Raw genomic sequence first — 12,679 nt, 5'->3', positions numbered from 1 at the left:
TAAAATAGTCAGCATCAATTACCTACAGAGGTGACTTGTTCCAGTAATCAATGATTTACTAGATAAAATGAAACTTCCCAAAGTGTAACCTAAAACTCTTCCCTGTAATTTGGATTTATGAGGTCAAGGAGGCCACTACCTCCTTGACCTCAACGACCACTTTTTCTCGTGTTGCAAAAGGGAATACTTCAGTTTTTGGAGGTTTTCCTTTACAACTGGGTTTTGGTAGAGAGGAGTGAAGTAGGAGATACTGATATAGGAATGGCAGCTTACGGGTATTTCTGGATGGACTTTTGCTGGCTTAAAATAAATAGCTTGCAATAGGAGTAAATGATTCTTCAGGCGGAATACTAATTTAATTTGTGTTTCAATGGAACATCTTGCAACCTTCTAAGCATGTATGATGGTTTGTTATTTATAAGTTAAATCACTTTGCTTGTTTCCTGGTATGATATATTCAGCTCTGTCTTTAATCTTTATATCTTTTTCCTCTTTCCACTGCTGACATGGTCATGAGTATGTAACATAGGGTGTTCTCCTTAGACAATAACACATGTGGATTTTGTAGCAAAACACAACATAATTTTATAGTCCTTTGCACTACATTAAGCACACTACGACAGAACCTTTGTGAGTGTCCATATTTTTAGCACTTAAAGCATTTTAGTAAGTCAGGTATGTGTAACCTTACTGGGCAGTGGAAATACCCAGCAGTAATTTAATTTGGAGACATCGGTAAACTGAAAATAGGGATAAGGTTTCTAGTGAGAACTAGGTTTCCATCCCAATATACGAATATTAATTTTGCAGCTGTCCCTCCTTGTATCTTTAGATCAGAATACATTTCCTCTTCAGTCTTCAAGGAAGTCAGAATGAGAACATCCCAAGGAATGTTCTCATTCTGAGAACATTCCTTGGGATGAGTTCAGTGTCTTATGCAGTGTTACAGTAAATGGCATTCCCCCAATAGAAGAGGTGCTTGTCAAACACAGACATCTGACAGATTTAGGGGAGACTGCCAACACTTCCAAACCGCTTCTGAAATAAAATTTAAAAAAAAAAAAAGGAATGTTTCCCCCACTGGTTTTTCACTTGTGAAATGCATTACCTTCATATGTGGCGCAAGTCTGATATTTCTTACATCCTGGGCCATTTTGTTGCATTCATATTGTGTGAGAGTCAATATGTTCTGATAGAACCATGTCGAGGCCACAGAAAGAGAATGTGAATGGTGAGGTTTTCATTTTGTTTCAGTGCTTGGGCTATCCAAGAACCATTAACTGTACTGCCACCAGCCTGAATCTTGTCCCTCAGCCCATGATGGACAGGAATGAATATGACATGGTGGACCCTTACAGGCAAACCCACTGGAAAACTGATGCAGGGTGAGTCATCCAAGGACCTCCCATCTTATCAAAGTGGTGTGTTTAAGCTAGGCCCCCTCAACCACCATTTGTGTTTCCATAGGTCACAGCACACAACAAATACACCAGATTCCTAGAATGAATCAACACTGGAGCCCAGTGATGCTAAACTGGATGACCAGCAGACCAGATTCTGGGCCAGACCTGTCATTAACAACCCTGGCAACTTTCGTATCATCCGCAAACTTAGACATTAAGCCTGATATACCATCATCAATATCATTAATAAATACAGAAAACAACAATGGACCCAACACTGAGCCCTGGGGAACTCCACTAATAACATTAGTCCACAAAGAGCAGTGTCCATTGATTACCACCCTGTCTTCTCCCATTCAACCATCCTTTTATCCATAGCAACAATTTGCCTCCAATGCCAAACAGCTCTAATTTGTGCAGCAATCTTCCATATACAACAGTATCAAAAGTCCTCGGAAAATTAGGTGGCAGGACCTGCCAGAGTATTTAAAGTGTGGGCGTCGGTGGGTCCCAATAGGGACCAACAGCTAAATGGTAAGAGAAACAACAGAACATAACACTACACAACAAACCACTCCTCACACACTTTTTAAACCTCTGGCCTCCATAGAGGCCTGTGTCACACATACAAAGAATACAATGGTGCCATCAGACAACTAACACACTTTACTACATTCCAACCTTCCAGTTTCAGATACCTTGTCCTGGACAAATTTCAACTTCAAATATCCACTACCAATTCTTTAAACGCCAATTCAAGGTAATACTAAGCAAACAAGCCAAACTCGACACCTGGAAGAGCTATATATACAATCTGTTCGGCACCAACAAAAAACCGGCAGAAACGCAACAAACACAGGAAGACAATCTCCACATATTAACATCTGAAGTGGAACATGTCATCTGAATAACAAAGCCAGGCAAGGCCTGTGGACCTGATCAGATTCATGTGGAACTGCTGAAACAACTAGACTACAGCAACATCCGACAACTAACAAAATGGTTCAATCAAATCTACAACAACAACGACATTCCATCCGAATGGCTCCCATCCATCTTCGTGGCCCTACCAAAAAAGGCTACCAGCCGGAAATGCGAAGACTTCAGGCTGATCAGTCTAATGAGCCAGGTGCTAAAAGTCTTCCTCAAGGTGATTCAGCAAAGGATAAGATGTAAGTGCGAAAGTGCACTAGGAAACACACAGTTCGGATTCTGCAGGGGACTAGGCACCAGAGAAGCAATTTTCTGTTTACAAACATTGCTACAAAGGTGCTATGAACATCAAAAAGACGTGTATATATGTTTTATTGATTACGAGAAAGCCTTTGATTCAGTAGACCACGAACGTCTAATTGACCGACTGAGAAAACTTGGGCTTGAAAACAACGATATCAACTTTATTACAACTCTCTACTGGAATCAAACAGCCCGGCTTCGCTATGACAATGACCTGACAGTCCCAATTCCAATAAAAAAAGGCGTCCGGCAAGGCTGCCCATTATCTCCCATTCTTTTTAACATCTATTCGGAAATGATCTTCGACCAAACACTGGCTGACAAGAACATCGGCACAAAAGTTAACGGACACTACATCAATAACTTAAGATATGCCGATGACACAGCACTAATAGTGGATTCAGAACAAGATTTACAGACCATCTTGAACGAAGTGGACATAGAAAGCCAAGCATGGGGGCTACGAATCAACAAAAAGAAAACAAAGGTGATGAAGGTCAGCAGGACTGCAAGCAAAATCACAATCAAACTAAACAATGAAAAATTAGAGCAAATACACCGCTTCAAGTATCTCTGAGTACTCATTGATGACCAGCTGAACCATGAGGCCGAAATCAAAAGCAGAACTGAACAAGCCAGGCAGGCATTCACCAACTGGAAAACCCTCCTCACCGACAGAAGCTTGAACATCATGCTCAAATTACGCACATTGAAATGCTACATCTGGCCAATACTGCTCTACGGTGTAGAAACCTGGACTCTAACATCAGCCACTACAAAAAAGCTCCAGGCCTTCGAAATGTGGCTCTACCGAAGAATGCTGAAAATCCCGTGGACAGCCAAGATAACCAACGTAAACACGGAACGGGACCTGCTCAAAACCATCATAAGCAGGAAATGCAAATACCTAGGTCACATCGCTAGGAACCAACAAAAATATCACCTACTACCACTCATCCTGGAGGGTGAGTGGTAGTAGGTGAGTGGTAAACGAAGGCAAGAAACGCCCAGGCAAACTGAAAATGGCATGGCTAGATAACATCAACACCTGGCTTCACATGACAACAGCACAAATTCTGTATACACGCAGCGCTAGACAGAGAACAATATCAAAACGAAGTCGCAAACACCATTCGGCAGCATTAAAGAAGAAGATTACTTGCAAAAAAGTACACTGTTACTATGCTCATCTAGTAAATTTTTTTTTTTTTTTTTTTTTATGTAAACCCCAAACACGAGGTATTAGAACCTATAGCACTTAGTACCGTGCTTGGGTTGGAGGTTGAGAAGAGAAAGAAGATATTTGTTGACATTGGACTTGAACTTCTGTAGACTATAATTTTCAGGAAATACGTACGAAGGAAGGTTGTTCCAGAAAACAGTAGTTGAATGAGTAAACGAGGAAGATGAAAAGTTGGTTCTGTGAGTTTGAAGTTGGAGAGTAAATGGATGTTGGATGGTGGCTGCACTTGTTCAGACTGTTTTGAAAGAGAGAGTGGAAATTATAGAAGCCAAATCAGAAGAACAGTGCCCATGAAAGTATCTGTAGAAAAGGCATGCAGCAGAAACAGTATGTCCATGAGACAGTGAGTGGAGAGACTCTGTTAGAGATGAATCACTAATTAACCTAACTGCCCTCTTCTGAATGGAATAAAGAAGCCTGAGAGAGGTTTTGGGGGCACCACCCCAGATGTGGGAACAATATTCCATGGTAGGGCAGATTTGCGATTTATGCAGAGTGAGCAGATGTTTGGAAGAAAAGTAACGTTGAGAGCGAAAGAGAAAACCAAGTTTTTTAGATGCAGAGGAAGCAATATTTGTAATGTATTTGTGCCAAGAGAGATTAGAAGTCAGGATAATCCCCAAATGATGCAAGAAACCAAGCTTTCCAAGAATTTATCTAGTTCTTCCTCAAATTTATTGAAACCATCCACTTCCACAACAACAGATGGAAGCCTGTTGCAACATTCAACCACCTTCTGGCTGAAGGCAGACTGCCACACACCTGTCCTGCAACCATTCTTCATCAAATTGAATTTACTGCCCTCACATGTGTGCAGTCTTAGCAAAAGGAAGCATTCCAATAACATTCAGCTTACTCAATCAATCAAACAACTCAATTAAATCACCACGCAAGTGCCTAGTCTCCAAATGCTGCAATTTGCAGAACTGAAGCCTTTCTTGGTAAAATCACTCTTTCATTCCCATCACCAATTTTGTTGCCCTTCTCTGTACTCACTCAAGCAACTCTATATCCTTCCTAAAATGAGGTCTCCAGACCTGTATGCAGTACTCAAGGTGTGGCCTAACCATGGCTTGTGCAAAGGGATAATTACCTCCTTATCCCTACTAGCAAAATTTCTGTGTATTATGGACAAAAACACTGTGGGCTGTCTTAGCAGCATGTCTGCACTACTCAGAGAATTTCATATCTGACTGCACAACTACCCTCAGGTACTTTTCCACTGCCCTGAGTGTAGTACTGCACACTTGATAAGTTAGTCTGAATTACTGCTGCCCATATGCAATACCTTGCATTTGTCAATGTTTAAAACTTACTGCCATTTCTCAGCCCATCAACCAAATTTTCCTAGATCTTGTTGCAGTAGCTCACCCTGATAACTGTCATTAACCACCCTGCCAACCTAGGTATCATCTGCAAATTTAAACATTAAGTGCAATATACCTTCATCAATGTCATTAATAAATATTGTTAAAAATCTAGACTGGGCTGATTAACTGCTTTACAATTGTTGTGATCTTTGGTGTTGGCAGAAAATGAACCTGGAGATTTGGATGTAAGTCTATTAGGAGATGCAACATTCTTATCTTGAACAGCCTTGGCAAATTTATTGGAAAAATTAATGGGCCCATCACTGAACACTGGGAGACTCCCCAAATACTGTAACATTAATCCACATAAAGCAGTGTGTTATTAACCACTCTGTCTTTTATTACAGACTAGTTTATCTAGGCATCCAATTGCCCAATAATTTATATGCATCCCATGCACTTTTCTTCTTTGCCACATTTGATCTGACATCCATTTAGGCCTATACCTTGAGGAGTATTTCTTAGTTGGTATGAAAAATTTAGTGGCTTCTATGATTAATTCCTTGAACGCTTCCCATTTAGAATTTGCTGATGGTAACATCATCGGTTGGTCCCACTACACACAATTTAAAAACTGTCAAACCACCGTAGTTACCTTTATGAAAGTAAAAGTCCCACCCTTTACCCTTAATGATAGTTACATCCTTAAGAAAATCCAAATAACTGCCACCTAGTGGTTCTTTTATCTGTAGATTCTTAAAGCATGAATAATCACTACTCATAACGAAATCAAGAGTATTACTTTCTCTCACTGCCTCCCTAGCATATTGCTACAGAAAACAGTCATCCAATAAATCCCCAAAGTCTAGAGGAGGCAATGAGTGGACTGTACTGAGAATGGTAGCAGGTGGTTTGTCAAGATTGTCAATAAAAGAATTAAAGAAAAGTAGGATGCCAGTAAGTCAACCTTATCTTTAGAAGTAGAGACAAGCAAAAGTTGTAGCCAACAGCTCTGGCAAGAGAACAGAATGCTCGACTACCATTTGGACAAGACAAATTTTTTACTCCTAGCCTGTTAAAAACCTAGAATGGGCTGATTAATAACTGCTTTACAATTGTTGTGATCTTTGGTGTTGGCAGAAAATAAACCTGGAGATTTGGATGTAAGTCTATTGGGAGATGCAACATTCTTATCTTGAACAGCCTTAGCAAATTTATTGGAAAAACAAGGTTTGGATAAAGGACAAAGATTTTAAGGTGGAGTGTGGAATAAAGGATTTAAGGCCTTAAGAATAATTTTACCTACATGATATGAGCAAACACTGACATCAGAAGATTTAAAACAGTAATCCAACCAAGGAAAAGAAAATGAAAAAACTCACAGATCATGCTATTTTGCATTCTTGTAATGCCAATCAACACAAGGGTGAGAGTGGTCATGAGATAAAGGCTCCATTAGAGAAAAGACCTTCACCAAGTTGTAATACAAGGTGCCTAGAGGACCACTCACTTCAGTCGTGTACATGGAAGGGTTGGTTGTGAGGAAAAGATCAAGAGTGTTGGATGTGGTTAGGACTGTCTGGTATTCTGAACAATCTGTGCAAAGCCATTAGTAACTGTAATAGCCTCAGCATCTCAACCAGCTGGATCTGTATGACTAAAGAACAGACTGGAGAAAGTAGTTCCTGAGAAAGGAAGTTAAGAGTTCCAAGTGATCAGTGGAATTGGAGATCGATTAAATCTTACAGAATAGGGTAAAAAGATTTTAAGTCAGGGAAGATCAAAAAGAGGAGATTCCAAATTACTAAGTCTCTGACAAGAAATATAAGAGCCAACATATGCAAAAGTACGACCTTGAAGTAAAAGTTATCATAAAGCAAATAATTAGGGCAATTGAGATGAGCAGTGGTCGAATTACCTGATAATTAAGATTCTGCCCAAAAAAGTAAGTGGGACCACTTATATTTGTGAAACGAAAGAGGATATGATTGGGAGATTCAGTTCTTTTCTCAGGTTTGTTTTATGACTATTCACAATGAATTCTATAGTAAAGAAAAGTTAGGGATATATGTCAGAAGTAATGAAATTTATGACATACACACAGCAAGAATATACCTAGTTGCTTGACAATGTGGCTTCAAGAACGCTGTTGAAACAGGTGCAAAGAAGAGCATTAAAATTAGTCAGAAGCACAACCGGTACTCTCAGAAAGAAAAACCTGAGTTCTGTAAATTACAGCAGCTAGAAACTAAGCAACAAAAAGGAGATGTGGGTGAAGTGTTTAAAGTTAAGGTTTTAAGTGGGTTAAGTAAACTAAATGTTGGTGACACCCTTACTCTTTCTCAGACAATACACACATCATGGGGCATAAATTTAAACGAAAGGAGGATGGTGTAGAATAGATGTGAAAATTTACTTTCAGCTAAAGAGTGATAGTTGGAACAAACTTCATCCGGCATTGTGGAAGTGGGTAGTTTGAATAAATTATTAGCAGGTATGAATAAACTGTGTAGTTTTTTTATTTTTCTGATTGATACTGTATAAACTTGATTCCTTGGATCATTTTTGCTATTACTAATGCCAATCCTATGTATTAGGATTCTGAGGGCCCACCTATTCATCAAAAAAATTTCAATTAAAAAAAAAAAAAACTACACTTCATAGTTAATCACAATATCAATTTAAGCAATCTCATTATGGGGGGAAGCGCATATATCATGTTGAGAACTACTTGAAAGGAGTAAAAGCATTGTTTAAGCATATAAACAGAACTAGAGTAGTCTATATTATCAAGTTAGATTAATCGAAGTGATGTGAATGATTGTTGAAAACATTTGACTTGATAACACATTACTTTTACCTTGTGCAATCATTAAAACTATTTCAAAAGTTTCATGCCTCCATTACACAATAAGTGCAAATAAACATATTTGATAAAAATTTAGATAAGAGTATGTGCATTTTTACCCTACACTTGGGTAACCCCTATATACATTTTCCACAAATGTGAAAAAAATCCATATTAACTATGTAGGAAACATGGATTTAATCAGTGTCTTTCTCAGACACCAGCCTGATCTTAAACTTAATTATATTTAATTTCCCTGAATTTAAGACTAAAAAAAAAAAAAAAAAAAAAGTTATTCCATGAAAAGAAAATATCAATTTCAGTGATCAACAGAAAAAAAATAAAATGAAAATTATAAAATTTCATTAAGTTCATAAATGTTCTGAAAGAAGGACAATAAGCAGTTTAGCTTAAAGAAATAATGGAAAGTAGGAATGACACTAAGTTGCATTAATTGTTATAAAGTGAATTTTATTGTTTGTTCATTATGAATGATGTTTTAAATATTGTTTGCAATCAGGGCCATGCAAATAGAGGGTGCATTGGATGTACCACACCAGAGGTCCCACTTGAGGGAGCCATCAAAATCTCAACATAAATAAACGAGCCCCCTTTTTATCTGGGTCACCAAGGACCTTTTTGCACAGCCATTTGCAATGATTTCACGGTTAATCATCAAAATTGATTACTTGCTGTAGAGTTTTAAATGCATCAGCAACTTAAGCCATATTGCACCTAATCATTAAAGAGTATAATAATTTTTAAAAAATTGCAAAAATTTTAGCATTCCATGGGGTAATAACTGAAAAATTAACTGATCCACAACAGATTTTTTTGCCAAAACCACTGATTCAATATTAACCTCCCCCACACAAAGATTATTCCTATTTATACTGTTTTACCTGAATTCTAAACCACAATAAGTGCACATTATTTTTAATGAAATTATATCTCAAGCTAACAGGATTTATGTACTTTGAAATCTTAATCAGCTTTCATCTTCTAAAGTCTGAACTAAGCAAACGTAATTTGCACCATAGAAAACATTTTGAAAATATGCTAACTAAAAGCAAATTACAGCAACATAAATAAGGAATTAAGCATTTAATTTACTAACATGATATTCTTAAATCCTTATGAGATTTGATTTACATGTTACAGAATAACACAACTTAAACTGGGTTAGCATGATCAAGGGCAGGCCATCCCAAGGGTGAAAGTGGTGCACTGGACCCAGGCACCAACGTTCAAGGGACACCTGAAAATCTGAAACTTACATACACATGAATAATTTTAAAGAGGGGTGCCAAATTTCAATTGGCGCCCGGGCACCACATATGGATTTAGGAATGCCCCTGTTCATGCTACAGGAAATAAATAAATCTATCCACAACTTCTGCCAATAAGTAATTTATAAATTCAAAATTGATTTCATTTCAAAAGTCCAAAACCTGTTGTACGGTAGTCATACGTCTGGTTTCCCTAACACTAATCTGCCATTTTTACTTCTCCCTCTCTTCATTCAAATTATCATACTGCAACTCTTAAAAGATAACTAATGTGTAACCTATTTTTCCCATGATAATTTCAACAGAACTCTAACACATACTCCTTGAAAATTGTTTTCAGAAATCCTTTAAATTTTGGATCCATTCATAGTATTTAAACAACAAAAAGAAACAGCAATCAAAATTATCACTGACAGGTAAATAAAAGCCTCAGCAAATGTAGAGATCACTTTGACCCCATTAAGCAGAGAATTCTGAAATGGTAAAAAACAAAACATACCAAGTTATCACTGGATGAGCAGGACTTCAAAACACAAGTTAAATTAAATAAAAAAAAATAAAAATAGCCACCAAAAATCTCTCAAATTAAATTTACAAGCATTAAGGGCCACTAGTTAATAAAAACCTGATTACTGCCACACGTTTCAGACAATTCTATCATATTGAAAAATCCTGTTTTGTCAAATTACTGTAGATAAATCTTTTAATGAAGTCTGATGAGCCATTTATAGATATTAATGATAAGTAACCAATGAGAAAGTGCTTATATAAAAAAAAATAATAAAAAAATAAAAATTAACCAAAGATATTACATGACAATAAATTGCCAGAAGAAATTCCAACAGTACTACCAACATCAACTTCTGATATTTTATCTTATCATACTCTCCAGAATGTTTAATTTACAGTTCACAAGTTAGTAAGACAATAGGTGACACTGCAGCCATTATCGAAATAAGTTTACATTAAGATAATATTTTGCAACTCATACTTTTCACTTATTGCAATTGTAACTTAATTTGCTTAGAACATACTCGGGGTTACATAATTTTTAAAAATTTATTTTAATATGTAATTTGTTTTAATTACATATTAACTTGCATGTTAATTCCCTTAATTTCTAACTGACTTGCATACCACCATTACTTCACCCCCCACATACACACTTTTTTTTTTTTTTTAACAAAATCTCCATATTCTTTTGATTATACGCCTTCAACTAAAGAAACTTTCAGAGCAGTTTTAAAATGATTATGTAATTCTAATAAAAATAAATTAAGGCCTTCGAACTTACCTTGGCAGCAGCAACATCGATGGCAGACTGGTTATAGAACGACTGTACAGTTTTCGTTTTTTCTTTCAGCTGATGACCATATTCTGGTCCCCGAAAATACGATAACATTCGAATTGATGATGTTTTTGTATAAATTTTCATACATGATAAGCTCTGTTTTTGGATCTCTTTTCCAGGACACAAACAAATATGAAACTGGGACAAAAGCATCATGACAAAATTATTTCAAATTTGCTTCAGAAAAGGAGAGCGGGGGGGATTAAAAATCGTTATGATTCATTAATGCATTAGTGCTAGATTTCTGTTATCCATTAACGCTATAAGAAACTACTCGATGGGTTGTTTGTAATTAGAGGATACTCTTCAAATATGTTTAATATTGACCGAATCTGGTTCTAATTCTCTCATGTAAATCCTCTGTGCGTGTTTAACTGCTGATCTTAGAAGGCAGTTGGGTTTAATCGACTACGATAAGTTTCAGATAACATAAAATAACACTAATGCAAAATTGTGATCATAACCCAGCAAATCTGTTAAATTTTAAGTCCAATTGAGAAGCCAAAAATACTCTACTTCCACGCATAACCAAGAACTCGAAAAATCTCTACTAATTTGGTCGGACAGCGTTAAGCTGAGGTTGAAGAAAGGAAGGAAGGAAATGAGAACAAACTGCTTCAAATTCGAAGTTCAGCCAAATCGGTTGCTTACAATACAAACTTCACCTTGCAGGAAGCCAGTGCGATTCACACACTGTGGCTCGTAACTCCCAAAACTCAATCTCCATTAACAAAAAAACACATACAGTTTAAAAATTAAATTTTGGGGAAAGCGAACGAGAACCAACTCCATCATCTTGCCAAACAGAAGTTAACAGCCGGACAAGACAGTCACACGATACTGCGCATGCGTAACCTCTAACCACTGAGCGCTGCTTAGCATAAAGTCCAGGCTATCTTGTTCGATTGTCACGTCTTCCAAGAGGTCAAAAACCGACTAACTCCATTTGCTAATTTTAATTATACTTCGTCGAGTTGACAAAGACTTTACAGTTTGTTTTATATAGCACAAAAACTTTTTTTTTTGCCCTTCTGGTAATGGCGACTATTTAAATAATAATTTCATTCAAGCACATACCCTCGTCAAAATGGAACAAAGACGACGATCATAAAAAAAAAAATGTACTAATGCATTTCTTATGTGTATAATAAAACGAATAATTTATTATTATTTTGATGAGAAGATATATCAATATCGTCAAAAAATATGCAAACAACAAAAATTAAAAAAATATATTCTATGATAAAAACATTTATTGTTTGTATGAATGCATGCACAAATTTGTATCCATTCTAATTGTTTTTGTTTGTTTATTTGTGTATCTTGTTTATTTATACATTATTAATAGCGCATTCTACGTTCTTTTGCTCTATTACGATATATGAACAACCAAACTTTTCATTACATAAAATCTTGAGTTTTTTCATAACGACATAAAGGCAGTAGTGTATCATCATGAACTTGGACCCTGGTGTAACATAAATATTTTTTGTGTAATTTTTTATTTTTTTTTTCCATTTGGGCTTCTCCGAGTTTTGTGCCCTGATTTAGCTACACTTTCTTCGCCATATGAATATACCGCTGAATCAACTAATTTGTAATTATCGCCATGATTTCCTTGGTATTGTACAACTAAGATGGCTGTGCACAACCCTTTACAAAGATTGCCCAGATAGAAACTCTCTCTCTCTCTCCCTCCCTATGGTAACATGCCGTTATCATTGATATAACCGATTGGGTGTTGTGGACTTGTGGTGTGGCATTACTTATAAAAGACAACAACAGTAACGTGATGTGCAAGTTGCAACATTATATGTAATCTTCTTGTGGCAATACTCTCTCTCTCTCTCTCTCTCTCTCTCTCTCTCTCTCTCTCTCTCTCCATCAATACGCTCAAAAGAAGCGAAGGAAGCAAGGAACTAAATTTCCACCAAATTTGGAAAAAACACATAAGGTCATATTTTTATGCTTTTTTGAAGTTAAAGCCTGAAGTGACTGC

General features: G+C 36.7%; 1 protein-coding gene across 2 annotated transcripts in view; it reads right to left on the bottom strand.

Annotated features, from left to right (window-relative positions):
- LOC150088997 (branched-chain alpha-ketoacid dehydrogenase kinase-like) overlaps positions 1–11,492 on the bottom strand; it is a 97,901-nt gene extending 86,409 nt beyond the window's left edge. For both annotated transcript variants that reach the window (XM_090370989.1, XM_090370990.1), the window contains exon 1: positions 10,624–11,492. In XM_090370989.1, coding sequence (XP_090227115.1) covers positions 10,624–10,836 — 213 coding nt within the window. In that variant the 5' untranslated portion in view covers positions 10,837–11,492. The remainder of the gene's footprint in view (positions 1–10,623) is intronic.
- Positions 11,493–12,679: the final 1,187 nt, after the last annotated feature.

This window comes from Mastigoproctus giganteus, chromosome 3 (assembly GCF_048544385.1).
Source record: "Mastigoproctus giganteus isolate SK-2022 chromosome 3, ASM4854438v1, whole genome shotgun sequence".
Classification (NCBI taxonomy): Eukaryota; Metazoa; Arthropoda; class Arachnida; order Uropygi; family Thelyphonidae; genus Mastigoproctus; species Mastigoproctus giganteus.
Note: the sequence above shows the minus strand (reverse complement) of the source record. Positions and strands in the feature narration are given on the sequence as shown.